The 17,553-nt window shown below is 47.4% G+C and overlaps 1 protein-coding gene across 1 annotated transcript in view; it reads right to left on the bottom strand.

Moving 5' to 3' along the window:
- Window positions 1–17,553, bottom strand: part of RNF121 (ring finger protein 121) — a 38,157-nt gene that overhangs the window by 3,214 nt on the left and 17,390 nt on the right. Inside the window, exons 6-8 of the mRNA XM_075015006.1 lie at window positions 16,793–16,913; window positions 7,368–7,501; window positions 2,296–2,397 (exon numbers count right to left, since the gene is read on the bottom strand). Coding sequence (XP_074871107.1) covers window positions 2,296–2,397; window positions 7,368–7,501; window positions 16,793–16,913 — 357 coding nt within the window. The remainder of the gene's footprint in view (window positions 1–2,295; window positions 2,398–7,367; window positions 7,502–16,792; window positions 16,914–17,553) is intronic.

Below are 17,553 nucleotides of genomic sequence, written 5' to 3'. Positions count from 1 at the left end.
CAACCATCTGGTGACAATCAAATGATAACCCGAGATTACCTCATGCAAAGGGGGCCTTCCAAAGCAGAAGCCTTACAGCTAGGCTTTCACTTCCTTCAGCTACAGGTGCAGTGTAGGGCGTGTCAGTGGGGGACAAGGGCAGTGCCGGGGCCTAGCACCACCTTGGTACGCCTCCTTGCGTGCCCGAGACAGTGACCCTCTGTGCACTGCTGATGAGGTCCCCTACCACTAGCTTCTCCCAGTGGCCCTCAATAGCTCAATCCATGCACTGAGGCATCTCCCACGGCACAGTGCTGGAACAGGAGCCTTGGAATGGAGGACAACAAGGAAAAGTACTGCCAGGCGAGGGCGTCCTTCACCCTGTAAGGGACTCTGTTACTACATGGCTATGCTGCAATGGACTGGGCAGCGCAGCGTATCCTTGGGCACACTTCTGGTGAGCGTACGATTAGAACGTCACCCCCTTTCAAATGTAGCTTTGTAGCAACAACAGTACTAGGAACAAGCAATCAAAACCTGGCATCGCAGCAAGCAGCCAACAGTCCATGTACACCTGAGCTAATGAGTACGATAGGGCCACCTTGAGCAAGTCAAGCCAAAGTTTTCCCACTGCTTATTGGCTGTAATAAAAAGCTAAGCACATGCACTAAGGGGCAAGAGAAGAGAAGTACTGGTCCAATACCTATGAGCTGCCTGCAGGGGGGTGCAGTACCTGGGGGCAGGCTGACTGAGGGGGGAGCTTTTAAGGGGTGTGTGACAACTGGCCCTACAACTTGACTAGGAGTGGGAGTGAGCTCTCTGGGAAGAAGTAAGCGTGCACTAGACTATACAATAACCTTGAATAGCTCATGTGGATGGGGAAAGATGCAGATGGGAGACAATCCAAAACAGAAAAGCCACATGGGGACAATTCAAGAACGGTGTGGAAATAAAGCTTGTTAAACACAGGAGCGATGGGGCCAGAAATTAGTGAGCTAGATTTGGTGTATTGGCTAAGTAAGCCTAATTGGTGGCCAAAATAGTGAGTAGAGGAGCTATTCTATCCACTGCTCCCTGCTTGGGTCTGTCAGAGAACAGTTTTGTGAGCAGAGAGACAGAGAGCAGACCACGGTAGGGGCTAGCAGAGTGAGCTTCCCAGCCTGGCTGCCAGCTCTACCATTTCCTGGGAGGCCAGGCCTTTGTCATCCTGATCCTGAGAAAGGTCCTGAGCAAACCAGAGACACACCCAAATGACATTGTCACCCCACCAGCTCCACCTGAATCCCAGACAGCACCTGGGCTGAAAGGACTTTAGAACAGTGGAGACTGTCTCACAAAGAGGTTTTTCCTTCCAAAACTCCCTCCGGTGGACAGAAGGGGGGCAGGCAGGAGGCTGGTAAAACAAAGGCCTTCCTTAGTACCATATATTTCCATTTGTTTTAGCTGTTCCTCCATTTCTCCAGCTTTAAGAAAAGTTTTTCTAACGATGTGCTTGCCAGGGTTCTAAACAGGCTGAGATCTAGCAGGGAGGGATAGCTCAGTGTTTTGACCATTGGCCTGCTAACCCCAGGGTTGTGAGCTCAATCCTTGAGGGGACCATTTTAGGGGTCTGGGGCAAATACATTTAAAAAAAAAAAATCTGTTAGGGATGGTGATAGGGTCTGCTGTGAGTGCAGGGGGCTGGACTTGATAAGCTCCAAAGGTCCCTTCCAGGTCTGAGATAGGTATAGCTCCATATTTACACCCCAGACTTTGTTTAAATCTGGGTTTTGTTATAACCTGCAGCCCATTTATTCCATTTACATTAATACATTGGGGGAGCAGGCAAAAGGGAAGCAAAATTTAGGCAGAGAAACATATAAGTCCCCTTTACACGAGGCTTTCCTTTGCAGCACTATGCAAGCTTCACTCAGTTCTTTCTCCACTTACTCCCTCTGTGACGAAATGAGAAAAGCATCTGATTTAGAGCTGTGGAAATAAGGGCATGGAAGCGTCTTGGCCACGGCAAGGCCTGGATTAGAACATGGAGCTTCCTTACTGACCCATGTACTCATTCTTCCACCTGTGCTAACTTTTGTGATTAAAAGACCCAATCCTGCTCCTCGCTGAATCAAAGGTTTTGTCACTGATTTCGAAGAGGAGTCAGAACTGTGTGCAGGAAGAGCTGGGATAAGCAGCAAGGAGTTCTGGAAAACCCAAGCTCCGGTATAGGGCTGTAGCGCTGATTAAGAACTCTGAGGATCACCTTGAAGGTGAAAGGCAAACAAAAAACCAACCGGATTGTCAGGATTTGGTTACAAGGCCAGGAAAGGATACGGGTTACTGAACATTCGCTTGAGGTCCACCTTCTCTTTGCAGTACGGACATGTCTGCTTCTTCCCAACGATGCACCAGCCTCGGATGCAGAACTCGTGGAATCTGAAGGGTGACAGGTTAAGGGAAACCACTCTTGGGGATGAGACCACAGCAAAAGAGCAGGAACAGTGGGCTTAGAACTCAGCACAGCCAGGCACACAGGGGTACTCTAATCACAGGGAAAGCCATTCAGCTCTGTCTAAGTAGCCATGTATTTGTTAAGTCTACTTAAAAACATTTTGGGAGCCACATAAATAATTCTGCACGAATTTAGACTTGCTGATGTGCACTGATGCCACCCATGAGCCAGGCAGTCTCTGCAGTTCACTCCATCCTCCACAGGACAGAACTGTGTCACCCAAGTAGCCAAGTCACTAGCAGAATCAAGAATATAAACCTGGCCAGTTAAGCCCTCAGGATAGGATGTGGAGGATAAATTTAACTGTGACATAGGCAGTAGGACAGTCATTAAGACTTGACTGTCTACACTTTCACCACCTGTGACCCAGTTGAGATTACCCAACACTATTCTTTGTAAGACTGCTTCCAATTGCTTGTAACTATGCAGGAAGAATTTCAAATGTTAGTAAGTAAACACAACTGTGACCTTGTTGGTATCACAGAGACTTGCTGGGCTAAGACATGTGATTGGAATATTGGTATAGGAGGGTACAACTTGACCACAAGGCGAAGCAGGGGAAAAAAAAAAGGGAGGAGGTGTTGCCTTATATATTAAAATGTATACATATGGACTGAGGTTGAGATGCACACAGGAGGAAGACTCGTTGAGAGTCTCTGGGTGAGGTTAAAAGGAATAAAAGACCAGGGAGATGTCATGGTAGGGGTCTATGGCAGACCACCTAATGAGAAAGAAGAGGTGGATGAGACTTTAAAAAAAAACCAAACAAACAAAAACAAACACCATCCAAAGCACAGGACTTGCTGGTCATGGGAGACTTCAATTATCCAGAGATTTGTTGGGAAAATACCCCAGCAGGGCACAGACTGTCCAACAACTTCTTGGAATGTGTTGGAGCCAATTTTTTATTTCAAAAGGTGGAGAAAACTACTAGAGGGAAGGCAGTTTGAGATCTGATTGTAACAAATAAGGAGGAGCTGGTTGACAATTTAAAACCAAAACGCAGCTTGGGTGAAAGTGATCATGAAATGGTAACAGCAACGAAGGGTCCTGTGGCACCTTATGAAATGGTAGTTACTGATTCTAACTGGTATGGTAGAACTGGAATGATAGAAAGGAGATCAGCAAAATAAAGACAATTGATTTCAAGAAGGTAGACTTAGCAAACTTAGTCTACGTCTAGATTGCCAAGATCTATCAGCAAGAGATATGCAAACTGTACAACACAACACATTTGTGTAACTGGCTGCCAATTCTGTCAGGAGAGGCTTTCCTGACATTTGGCCCAGGCACATGGAACTAAATGTCAGGAACTCCCCACTCTGCAGAGACATCCCTTCTTCCTCATGGAAGAAGGATGATGGGGATGTCAGCAGAATGCTCCCGGAGCAGCAGACTTCTGTCAGGAGACCTCTGGGGTCCCGACAGATGCTTGCAGTTTAAATATACTCTTAGGGAGCTGATAGTTTTGCTTCCCATAGGATCTTACCTAAGAGCACATCATTCCACTGCATGGAACAGATAGAAAGCATAGCAAGAGACAACCCTGGCTGAACCAGGAGATCCTGAATGGATTAAAAATAAAAACATCCTATAAAAAGTTGAAACTACATCAGATTGCAAAGGATGAGTATACAGTAGACCTGACTCACATGGGGGTTGCATTCTTGCAACCCCCACAAAAGCCAAATTTCAGGCAGCCCTGGTCACTTTCCGGGCTCCAGGGAGGGAGTGGAAGGGAGCCAGTAACCAGGCAACTGCTGGAGCCAGGAAAGTGACCAGGGCTGCTGCCCTGGTCAGCTTCCCCACTCCTGTCAGTGGCAGCAGCTGAGAGCCCGACAGGAGCAGCTGCCACCCTTGACAAGAGCGGGGTTTTCCCTGCTCCACTGAATGGTGTTAACCTGAGATACATGCAATTTGAGTGCACGTATCTCGGGGCGGGAGGGTGGACGGGGTTCTATTATAAAAAAATAGTACATGTATGTAGGGGAAAAAATTAGAATGGCAAAGGCACAGAAAGAGCCTAATCTAGCTAGCCCCACCTCCTGGGGAAATTCTGGCCATGACTCACATCCCGTATTTCTGGAAGTTCAAGAATAAATTAGAGTATGGACGACTGAGTAAGAAAACATTGTTTTCAAACACACACGCACAAGCTTCCAAAATTTCCATCTATGCGACTTCTCTCTTTTCCTCAACGGAAACCCCAGATATCATTAATGATTGAAACCATCTACCTCCACTTAACTAATTATATCTTATCTAGCTCCAACGTAAGTCAAGCACAGCTTACTCCCTTGTAGTCTTCTCTGTTTTCACATTACACAAGGCAACACACATACACTAGAACTCGAATGTCTTGTTCGATTTGAGCCGAGGAGCTGCACGCATTTTTCACTGCAAGCTTACTAGCATACTCACTTTTGCGCTGCTGCTCGCAGTCGCTGCTGAATTCAGAGCTGGGCAGTGGGAGAGCAGCAGCTGCTGGCCAGGCACCCAGCTCTGATGGCAACACTGCCACTATCAGCAGTGCAGAACTGGGGAAGTAGAGGCAGCAAGGCCATATCATGCCACCCTCACTTCTGCATGTTTGATCTTTAAGCTGGGAGTGGTGATGCTAAGGAAAAATTTGGGTGGCTATGGCCCCTCTGAGTGTTGCCCCCACCTGTGAGTCTGACCATGAAATTATAAATTATTATTTTTTTAACCACTCTCAGTGCTCTGATTTGTGGTTTAATGCAGCTCTTCAAATGCTGAACAATCAAGACCTCTGACGTTGTCACGCCCGTTTAGTCTCCAGCCAAGAAACCTGCATACATTATACCACAATCCTGAGTCCAATTTCCCTGAAGTAGTGAGAAATGCATATTATGTTTAGGAACCGTGATTGCTGCATCATAAGTTTACAATACTTTTTAAAGTACAGTAAAAGCTGTTATCTGGTATGTTGGGAGAATGGGAGGTGGCGGTTAATCAAAGACTGATAAATTGAGTGTAATAATTTACTAAAGAAATACCAATTTTTCAAAGATTTAGAATATAATAAAAGGAATAAAGTATTAAATAATGTACAGGTACTCACCAATCCAGTAGCAGTACTACACTGCAGAGTGCTTGGCTTCTTGAGGTACTTAGGTACACAGAGATAAAGTTTTCTACAGTGGAGGTTATTTTATGACACTACATAGCACAATGGGCAGAGTACACCCAGATCGTTAAACACACTTAACATTAAAACTGTTCTCAACATGATTTAAATTTTTCTTTGACGATTCAGAAGACACTTGAGGATTTTGTTGTGCCACAGGGTCATTACCATCAACATCAATTATTACTGTACATGTAGACCATGTAGGAGACTGGGCTGAATCAGTAATGACCCTAGAACATGCCCTGAAAGTTGCTTTTTTGAATAAATCCTTGACTTCAGCTTGCTCACCTGCATAAAACTAGAGCGTGGAATATGCAACTGCATCATGTATCTGGCAATAGACTAGTCCTGGTCACTAGACTGAAGAGTTGTATAGGGAGATACTGGAATGCTGGTTAACTGAGCTTTCTGGATAACTGAGTGCTAAAAAACAGAGCTTTTACTCAGGCCTGCAGATGGGAGGGAGTAAAGAGGGCAGCTGCCTCAGGACCCAGTGATTTAATAGGGCCAGGAGCTCCTGGCTGCCACAAAGGTGATAATGGCAGTAGCTAGAGCCTCGGTGGTGCTAAAAGGCTGGGTGGGGGAGGCTAGCCCCCAGACCCATGCCTTTCCTCTAAGGAGTCCAGAGTCAAGATCCTACCCTCTAACCAGTGAAGGCTTTCTGCCACCCTGTTTTTACACTGTCTTTCGCCAGAAAAAGGTGTGTAATTCTCTAAAACAGTAGATTTACTGTATACATTTTACAGCAGTTGCTTTGTTTCATGCCTATACTTGAAAGCCTCACATAATAATGTTCTGACTCCCATTCTGCGAACACCTGCTTTAGGTCATAGGCCAAGAAAGAGCAGCCCATGGAATTTGTCAGTGCTGCATGTGGCAGTCCCCCAGCTTTTAACACGGACATGTGATCTGTGAGGACTGTCTCTCTCATCAGGCAATGCTCTGTTTCATTACGAGTGGCCTGGATCTTCACAAACTGCTCAGCTCATGGACAGTCATGTTTGATGACCAAAATACGTATTGAAAACGAAGACTCAAAGACAAGTGCAGCCCACAGCTTTAAGCTTGTTTTCAACGTGGCCCTTACTCAGGGCTAAGTTTGGAGACTCCGACTCCACTAATCTAAACAGATTATCATCTTTTTAAGCTGTGCCATCAGCAGAAAACCTGAAGACCTGCAGAAGAGAGCGCTGCACAGACTGTCACCTGCCTGAGGTCAGGAAGCCCCAATGAGCCTGGAACAACGTGTGGTTAACTATGTGCAAAGTAAGTTACATTCAGAAAACCACAGTATTTTCAGTCTGATTTGCATGTTCTGAAGATTTCCTCAAATATTACCTGCACCGGAGGTGCACAAAGCAAGTGGGACAAGCCTGTCAAGAAAACTCAAAACACAACCCTGGTAGTCGCCCAGTTCTGGTTCTAGTTGCCCAGTTCTGGTTCTAGGCAAGCCCACACTGTGCCTGTTCCTAAAGCAGAGGGAGCTGCAGTTCCTGGACATATAAACATCATCAGTAGCACAACCCCTTCCTGAAATGCAGCTAGTTGCTGTGCTGTACAATGGGCTCATGCTTCTTTACCTAGAGACAAGTGAAGAATTTGGCCTCCCGCTGAAGGGGAATTTGGGAAAGTACAAAGTTACCCAAACAGCAATTCTGACCAGATTCCACATCGTGACCCACAGCGGTCGCACGCTACGCCAGGTACAAGCCCTCTGGTGGCTCCAGGGAGAGCAAAGGATACACGTGATTGCAGGAGAGCCTGTATGTGTTCTCTATGATCCCTTCTTCGTTGACATCTACAAAGATCTGCTGGCCACACACGGCGCAGACGCTGTCAGAGAGGTGCTTCGTTGGCATTCCTGATGCACTGTAAAACTGAAGGAGGGCGGGGAGGGAAGAGAGAACACAAGCCAAGAACTAGTCAGAATTCCTGTGTATTCACTGACAGAGCCTCACCTCTCTACAGTGCAAGATAAAGGAGGCTGCCGCAAGATTATAGATAAGCAGCAGAGTGATCCAGTGGTAGCAGCAAGGACTTGGGAGCAGGAACTTGTGGCTGCTAATCCCAGCTCTACCACTGACCCACTAATGCCTTTGGCAAATTCCAGCCCCTCTCCGGGAATACTTAACTAGCCCACAGCTGCGAGACTGTGGTCACTAAAGCCCCACATATTAGTATTTCTACACAATGCCTTTGATAACTGGAGCCTGTTGGCAGTCAATAACTGTCAGGGACCTGCTCTGCTTGAGATACGTATGTAACATTTAGCAATGCAAGAAGCTGTCTGCTTTGTATTTCCCTTAATGGAGCATCTCTGGAACAAAGGGTGCGAGAAATGCCCCACTTTACAGTGAGTCTATAAGGCCAGAGGACATATCCTAGAGCCAGGGTGGGCAAACATTTTCACAGGGGGCCACTCCATGAACTTTTGTAAGCTGTCAAGCTGGCTCCAGGCACCCAGAAGGGGCAGGGGAGTAGGGAGACAGAGCATGTGTGAGGCAGAGACTGGGAGAGTGTATATGGCACAGCACGTGTGTGTCACAGAAACAGGATGTGGCGGAGACAGTATGTGTGCAGGCTGCTGCTGGGTAAGTTTCTCACAAACGACCTGCATTGTCTCTTTAAAAGAGGGAAATCTTTCCAGCTCCCCCCTGCTCTGTAGAAATGGGCTCTATCGGGGGTGGGGGAACTGATGGACATGCAGAGGGCAAGCGTACACTAGCTGGACAGGAGCATCTCCGCTGTGTGTTTCTCTCTGACTCCTCCTCTGCAGAGATGAGGAGCAGGGGCACACCCTGACTTCAGCACTTCCCTCCTGCCTCCCACTCTGCACACCTAGCAGGAAGGTCCTGGGAGCAGCTCAGCAGCAGGACAGGGCAAGGTGGGAGAAGGGGCAGCTAAAAGACACTACCTGTGTTCTGCTAAACAGCTGGCTGCGCTGGATCCAGCCTGCAGGCTGTATTTCGCCCACCCCTGTACTATAGAACTGTTTTACACGTGGCCATCAGAGGCTTATCCTCTGGCCATAACAGCCCTCCCTACAGCACCCAAGGGCTCGGGGGCAGGGCTTAAGCACCTTACCCCACATATTTTCAGTTGCAAAGCTCCAGTATCCCCTCCAGGAAGCTGGCCTCATCAGGCGTTGTGCTCAAGAGGAAAGGAATGGGGTGAGCCTGGGGTGCGAGGCTGCAGAAGGGAGCTTGGGGTAAAGGAGGGGAAGCAGTGGAGACCTGGAGAATGACACCACGCCTGCGGGACACAAACAGGGACCAGCGGCACCGACGTACAACTGTACGTTTGTATTACTGAGCACGCAAAACACCCTATAAAACAAAGTTACCAGTGGGAAATGTATGTGCCTATTTCTCAGTTTTTCCTAAGTTAATTCACGACTTTAGGGAAATGTGTCAGAGCGGCCACCAAAATGTGCTTTGAGAATCTGTCCTGGAGACTGCCCACACATACTCAGACACCCACCTCAGTTACAGCCCTCTCTGCCAGAAGCAGCGCATGGGGGGATCCCCTCAAGCCAGGCTGTAATTAGAGCTGGTCGGAAAAGGGCTGCTCTCCTCTAGCAGAAAGTTTTTGGCGAAATAATTGTTTTTTCTTTTTTGTTTTTTGCCCCCAAATTCTAAACCATCACTGCAGGGCTTCGGGGGTTAGTTCAGGTGTTTCCTGCTCCCACTCCTCTCTAGGGCTCAGGTTACATCTGCTATGACGCACTGTATCCTGGGGGAGGGAGGAAAGACGTGTAACACATCTGCTATGTGACTGCAGTGCATCAGAGGAGTGGTTCCCAGCTGTTTCAGTCACACAGCACACTTCCAGGACACAAAGAGTTCCATGGGACACCCACTTTTTCAGTGGAATCCATTGCTCATAAAATGTCACATTTACTTACATTTACTATGGTTTCAGTCTGAGAGAGGTTTGCAACACAGCAGTGCATGCGAGGAGCTAAGCAAGGACCAAAAGGGATGTTAAGTAATCGAGTAACCACTGAACTGTTTACTTACTCATGGAGTGGGCAGGCGGGCCCAGAGAGGAGACTCCCCTTCCTGCCAGCCTGCTGAAGCCACCACTCATCCCTGCTCCAGCAGTCCCGCTTTCCCTCCCTTCCCTCTTGCCACAGCAGGGAGGGGGAGCAGGTTCCCTGCCAGCCCAGTTATTTGAGAAACAGTATTTCAGCTGCCTCCTGGCGTGAACAGGATCCTGCAGGGTCGGCATTTCTCCTCGCAGTGGCTCTGCTAAGAGCCACCATTGGGGGCAAACTGACCTACCCTGCGTCACTTGGGACTCAGGCAGGAAGCCCCCAGCTGGCGTGGGATTGGTCAAATTTCCCCTCCCCTGGACCCTGGCTCTGTAAAGAGCCACAGCGAGAGGAAATTGAAGAGATTTCATGGCACACTTGGACAGTTCTCAGGGCACATCGGGGTGCCAAGGCACACTGGCTGAAGACCACTGCCTCAGAGCATTGGCTTTCACACTACTCGTCTTGTTACACCTTGTGGCTAGAGGGGTGGCTCCAAAGTGGGTGACTGGATGAGGGATTTGGGGGTACAGGAAGGGGCTCTGGATTTGGCAGTACTCATGGCTGGGACAGAGGTTGCAGGCTTATCTCTGGCATTTCTGGGTCAGTGGTACAGTGGGGGTCCTAAGCCAGGCTTCCTGCCTGTCCGGGCACTCCAGACCGTGCTGCATCATGAACTAGCCAGGAGCAGAGTCGGCTCTCACCCACAGGCACAGTCACCCCTCTAGTGCTTATTGATCTGGAACTGGCCAATGGGAGCACAGAGGTGGTGTGTGGGGTGGAGTGTGGAGCCTTCTGCCCCCACATCCCCCATGTCATAGTCAAACCAGATGCTGGACGCTTCCAGGGAGTAGCGCAGTCTGCGATGCCAGGAGAGGCAGGACAGCGGCCATAGCACTCCAGCTGGTCACCCAGCGCCTGACGTCCCCTGACCTTGCAAACCATTGCAGAAGGGGAAGATTTGGGCCAGGGTCCCCTGTGGGCTTTTTTGGTGAACGGGAGCATGATGTACATTAGGGCATTTTGGAATCAAAACATCGCAGCTGCTTGTTATTTTGACAACAGGCAATTTTCCATGCAAGTGCTCAGGAAAAGTTTCATCCAGTTCAAAAGAACCAGCTGCCATCCACCAGTTCTGACAAAGATTTTGACCAGGCCAACTCTAAAGCACAGGTGGGCTCCACACAGAGCAGAGGCAATAAGCTCTTAGGTGACTTGTGGTTTTTTCTGGAGCCTAACAGCTTAAAGGAGCACGATACTCAGAAACCAGCAAGCACCAGTCCTCTGGAAAAAAAAAAAAATCAGGTCCCAAAGAGCAGGCTGGCCACACAAGCGGTGCCCTGACACTAGAGTGATGGTCAGCCCTAGAACTGCATGCAAGGTGCACGAGTCACAGACATGTGCTGTTTGAAGGTGAGCAGCTGTGACTGTCCACCCAGCACGTACCGCAAGACACTCCTCATGCAGTATGGGAGCTTTAATGGCAACAGGTAGGACCACTGAGCAAGACCTCAGACCCCTCTTTGGCAACATAGCTTCCACTAGCGCTGCGCTGGGAAGAGGCAGCCTACTGAGTCAGCAACCATATGTGACCTCCCATTTAGCTATAGCAAGATGTTGATACCAGGTCAATCAATATAGCATCTGAGTGGCTGACTCTCCTGGGAGTCTCCCCCTTTGATTGCTCATCAGGCCTGCTTGTATCTAGCTGATGACATCATAGCTTGAGCTTCATGGTGGCAGAAAGAAAACCGAACCAGCAGGCTGGCTTTTAACCCAGACCACGCTTCATTCATTACCTTAGCCGTGTCGGAGGGGACTGCATCCCTTAGCCTTAAGGAGGTGGGAGACTAGCACAAGAACACTATTTTAGAACTGTTTCCTTCTCCAGATGAAGGACGTACACTCAAGTTAATAGTATTTCTGTTGCTTCAAGCACATCTGACCACACAAGCAGCACCAGACTGGATCAAAGCAAGCGTCCATCTAATCTACGAGCTGCTAGCATCCGGGAGTAGCCAGCACAAATTGCTTCAAGGAAAGTGAAAGGAACTCTACAGCCAACAGTTTTGCAATGGTCTTCCTTGGAGGAAATTCTTCTTTAACCTCACCAGAAAGGAACTGGTTTGCATCTGGAGACCCAGATTTGTAAACCTTCAGCCGTCCCCCCTCCCGCCCCATAACTTTTAGTCAAAGTGCAGATCAGCAGAACACAAGAAAGGGTTAGTCATAGCTAAGCTCTTGGTCTTACTGATTTAGTGGCAGGGAGTTCCAAAGGTGAGTGACACCATGTAAAATCTGCTCAGCGTCTCAGTTTTAGTTCTGTCACTTCTCAGTTCTATTCCTGTCAGTTATAAGTAGTGATCAAATTTACCTTCTCTCTAGCTGGCTGGCGCTCAGTTATCACCTGACCAAACCAGGCAGCTCTGACCTTTTCGGTCTTCTATATGGAAATAGTCCTAGTCATATAATCGCGGAGTAGTTTTAGTTTTAGTATTTATTCCAGCTGCAATGTTTTCTTAGCCGTGGCTGTCATACCATACTAGACATTTTCTACTGAGCCACCTGCAACAACGCCCAGGTATTCTTCTGTCCCTTGACTGACAGCGTGATCTTAGAGCCAACGTTGGGCTGGCCAGGCTGTCTTGAAAATGAAGGTACGGAGCCTTTGTTCCCTAGCTCTGTGGGCTCCGGGTGTGCAGACCTAATGTGGTGATAGGAGGAATGGTCTGTCTCAAGGGAGGATGGGTTGGCACAACGTACCAACTAGATCCACCCACAGGTCCTTTGGAAGATGATTGCATCCTATTAAAAACAGCCCAGATGAAGTTAACTCAGAAGTTAGAGGCCACCGCAAAAAGGTGGCTTCATTTGAGAGTGCTCAGATGCTCTGGGCGACTCTAAGCCTCTGAGTGCTAGAAGCTGGGAGTGGGTCACTGGATAATTGCCCTGTTCCGTTCATTCCCTCTGAAGTGCCTGGCACAGATCAGCATCAGGAGACAGGATACTGGACTGGATGGACCATCAGTCTAACCCACTACGGCCATTTTTATGCCCTTATGCTAAAACAGATGAGACTTACTGGTTACAATTAACTTGTAGGGGCTGGAGCAGCCCCCTGCCCACTGTGGGCAGCGGGCTGCTCCAGCACCATGGGCCTGCTGTGGGCAGGGTAATTCCAGTGTGGCTGGGGCAGCCCTGTTCTGCAGCAGGCCTGAAAGCGCCATGGGTAGGGGCTCTCTCAGCCAGGCCAAAGCATCCCTGGTTTGTGGTGGCCTTGGCAAGGCTGCAGGCAGGATGCACTCCAGCCCAGTTGCCCCTCCTGTTTAACTGGTTAACCAGTTAACTAAACATATAACCGGTTAATGAATTAAACAGGATTTTACATCCCCAACTTCAACATGGTTAGGGTTTATAACCTTACATGACTAGCTTGGAATTTGGCAAGGACATGGGAAGATTACACACCATATGTTGCGTTATCTCAATGGGAATACTGAAGAATTGTTCTTGAAACTAGATGAGCAGCCAATAATAAAAATTGAAAAGTTTCCAGTCTCTGGGTTGTAGAAGTCAGGAAAATAGAGATCGAAATTGGGAAAGTAACTGCCTGGCTCTCAGGGAGAAAGAAGTGGTGCGGAATGTGATAGAAAGAGATTTGTATGATTAGAAAGGGAAAATCTAAGCTGGAGTTGGTCCAGTTTCAGTGTACAGGGGCAAGTGCTGAGCAGCAGAGGAGAAATAGGAGCATCACAGACACATGACTGTTGAGACAGAGGAGTGGCGCAGCCAAGGAAGATTGTGTATGTTTGATACCGTCTCAAAGTCACATCCATAAAGGAAAATCATTGGCTCCAATGGTTTGGATAGTCCAGACAATGCTGTGGGTCAGAGTTAGATGGGTCACAACTGCAGGAGAAAAGCCAGCGCAGGAAGAAGTGGCGGGACATCACGTGAGCATATGGTGAAATAGAGGCTATGACTCTGAATAGCGCACTCGAGGGAGGGGACTCGTTTCACAGGATGAAACACAAGGAAGATGACATCAGTGCTACATCTACCACCAAGAGTGCTCAGGGACCTTAAGTAGCCCCACACATTCTGGATGGTCACACGGGCAGATGACATCTTCAGCCGCACAGCATGGGTCAGCACCAGGCTGAACGTCGGTTTGTTATGAACTCAAGAGGAAAGGAAGTTACCAAGGGGTTCACAGCACTGCTCCCTGCAGAAGCCTGGTGCTGTTTAAGGAGATCTCACAAGCAGAGCAACTGACAAGCTTCTGGGGTCCCAGTTAATGAAGGCAAAAGCAGCTATCATTGTGGACAACTCAGTGGGAAGCTTCTGCCAATGAACTGTGATGGTAAAAATCCAACAAGGTGCTGGAATATCTGTGGACTGGGACTAGCTGTGGTTTATCAAAGACAGAAATAAGCATTTCTCTGGTGTCAAAGACATCAGGGGTTCAGAGGAAGACCACAGGAGTGACTAGAAATAAGGAAAGACTTGCATATGAAGAAGTAATATGCTGGAACACACCACAGTGACTTGTGTGCAGAAGGTATGCAGAATGCTCTGTACTCCTAACTTAACAACTAAGGCCATGCGGTTAAACTGGAAGGCAAGAAGTGAAAAACCGACCAAAAGATTCTAATACACCTCACCACCACAAGGTATCTGAGACAGAAGCCACCATTTAAAGAGATGTTACAGATGGATAATCAGACAGTATATTAGTCCCCACAAGGGACATAAACCATTAGATTTCAGCGCATACATTGCCTGCTAACTCATGGGGGCCAGAAAGATGCTTCCTACTATGGTTACGTTCTTCTATATTATCCACTAGAGGAGTGGTATCATTTACTCACTGGCAGAGACAAAATACTGTACCAGAAGGATTACTGGCTTGATCCACAATGACCGTTCCCGTGCTCCAATCTAAATACTGAAGAAGCTCAGTCCTGTTCAGCTTTTAAGACCTGACTGGATAATAACTGGCATGGCAACAGAAGTGTTTAGTTCAGGACACTTCAGTATTTAAATTCCATCTCATTTCCTGTCATCTTTCGAAGAGCAACACATGATTAAGGAGCTTGACAGACTGATTTATGATGACAGAAGTCAAACCACAGTAAACTCCACAAGAAGGGAGGAGAGAGAGATCATTTAGGCTGATGACTAAAAGATAAACTCTGAGTTTTAAGCCAGACCAGCCACTGCTGAAATCCACACAGATTGTGGAACGGTCTCCCAAAGCAGACAATGGCAAGGTCACTCACAAGCCTAGAAGGAGAATCTGTAGAAGACACTCAGAAAACAAATCACTAGTGGATAAAGGCTATGCTGGTCACCAGGGAAGCTGGAGATAGTTAGAGATCTAATGAGTCTAGTCCAACTTCAATTTTAAGGGGCTAGCAGCATTAAAAGCTCAGCAACAGTGACAAGTCTGAAACTGAAACTATGATTCTTCAGGTCTGAAGAAGAGTTCTGAGCAGCTCACACGCCTGCATCTTTCACCAGGAGAAGTGGGACCGTGTCTCACAGCCACTGAGTCACTCTAAGAAAGAGCTGCAGTGCCAACTCGTGGAAGACTATGAAGGTGCACGGCAGCCTCATAAAGCTGTCATAAAAACTTTGAAAGCCAAGCCCCAGAAGTTTACTTGTGCAGCCTTTATCATGAAGACGCTAACGAGAATCCACACCCTATTTTGCTTTAGCTACCAGCAACCTCAGTTGAGCAAATGGCATGGTTAATACCCCAATGACTGAAAGGAGGGGTTGGGAGCAGTAACATTTAAAGGCACCAACTGTAGGAACCGAATAGTCTCAGATGGAGTCAACAGATCGGAAGGCAAGAGGTTACTCCCTGAAAACTACATATTATCCTTCTAGCTTAGAAACCACAGTCATTCAAGCAGCCTCCATAGATGCTTTGGTGCTGGGAGGCTGAGGCGAAAGACAACCATCTGTTTTCCAGAAGAGGACAGAACTGCTGATGACATTTCCGTTAGTTACAGAGCTGCGCGTCAGAAGAACTAGCAGATTAGTCCCTATTCTTCAGGAGCATCCAAGACTAGGTGCGCATGTGGTCTGTTCCATGCCACATCATTTTAGCTGCTAAACAGATTATGGCAAAGCTGGAAGAGAGAAGTTGTACTGAAGAGCTTGAGCTACTGGGATTCTTTGTCCTGGATAGGTTCCATCTAAACAGGAAGGCAACTCACAGGTTCTACCCATTTCTTCAATGGCCTGTTCAGTTCACACAGAAGAGAAACTACCTCTAATTGTGGTCTTCCAAGAATCAAGTCCTCTAAAGGGAAAGATCAGCCCCTTCATTTATAACAGCAGCTCGCAAACCTGTGGATTGGAATACAAGGATTAATGATCAACCTCCTATCTCAGATTGTCCCTTGAAGTCAACTTACTCCATCGCTTGCAGTAGGATCCTCATGCCGAGAACTTTCCCATAACCCACTGCGTAGACTCCTGCAGCTCCTTTGTGGAAGACTAGAAATCGTGCCGGGCAGGGGTGGGGACACAATACTATAGGAGATGGAGAATCCTGACTCAGCAACTCTACTAATCACCCTCTCAGGTGGTACCAAAGAAGAAAGGAAGGTGGTGTGGGCCACTGTATGGAATGGGCAACTGGGGGAAAGTGGTTGGAGTGACAGATGGAAGGGAAAGGCAGTTTTTTCCACTTATGGTCCAATAATAAATACCCCAAGGACTTGCTAAAAGCCATGGTAAAGGTGTACTCTACCTTAACATCAAGTACTAATCTTTATGCATGTGTGATGCCCAGACAAGCAAGAAGCAGCCTTCAGAGGTGAACAGAAGACTTATGGATTATTAGTGCTTAGATTCAATGGTGATACGTCCATTAGGCACTCCATTTACACAAACCTGAAGAAGCTGCTCCATTTGGCATCACCATTCCTGACACACCCTTCCCCTCCCTTGCCCAAGAAAAGATCATGTTATAGAAGAAAAACTTCAAAAGACAGCCTCAGGTGATTAAATGCTGCAGTGGATTGGGGTGGGTGGGGAGAGAGTGTGAGAGAGGAAAAAAAAAAAAAACAAAAAAACAAAAATCACAGTTTTGGGAAATGCAGTAACCATGTCAACTCACCCCTATGGTTGATGCCATGTAATCTGCGCACATTTCAGCAAAGTCCCTCTCAAGTACTCCATAATAAAGGCCATAGAACAAGAGGGAAACACCAAAATCCATTGCATCTTCAGGTTTGATTCTGCAGTAAAAGAGGCAGAAGAATATCAGACAGGTTCTTCAGTCAAACAAAGTCACTTCATCAAACCTGTGCAAAGTTAGCCTGCTGTGCAAACATAGCATGACAAGGTCAAAGGCCTCATTAGCAATGTTTTAATAGTGTCCTAGGAACCTCACCTACAAAGTAAGGGTTTGTAGGCTTGAAATAGCCACACCAAGTGGTGTCATTCATGACCGTCATGTCAAAATCCTGGTAAATACAAGATCCAAAAGTTTCCATCTTCTAAATGCGGTGATATGCATTAATGTAACATTTTGCACTTGTAAATAGGTCTGGTTTAGAAGGCCAGACTAGATGATCAGTGGTCCTTTCCGGCCTTGGAATCTGCAATCCTTAAATTACCCGGTGTGCATGCAGTCCATGCCCTTCACTGCTAAACTCGGATCACACCCTCACTTGTTCTAATGGTGAATTCTCGGGGTAGTGTTTTATAGCTAGATTTATGGGGTCAAGTGATTTAGTCACAGCTGCAGGTAACTCAACATCTCTCATCAAAGAGAGAAAAATGTAGCCAATCTCCTTGATCACCAAGGCTGGAGCTACGACATGTTGGCAAATAACTTTAGAACAAAACACAGACAAATCACAGAGACTAACTTTT

The sequence above is a fragment of the Carettochelys insculpta genome, chromosome 1, assembly GCF_033958435.1.
Source record: "Carettochelys insculpta isolate YL-2023 chromosome 1, ASM3395843v1, whole genome shotgun sequence".
Classification (NCBI taxonomy): domain Eukaryota; kingdom Metazoa; phylum Chordata; order Testudines; family Carettochelyidae; genus Carettochelys; species Carettochelys insculpta.
Note: the sequence above shows the minus strand (reverse complement) of the source record. Positions and strands in the feature narration are given on the sequence as shown.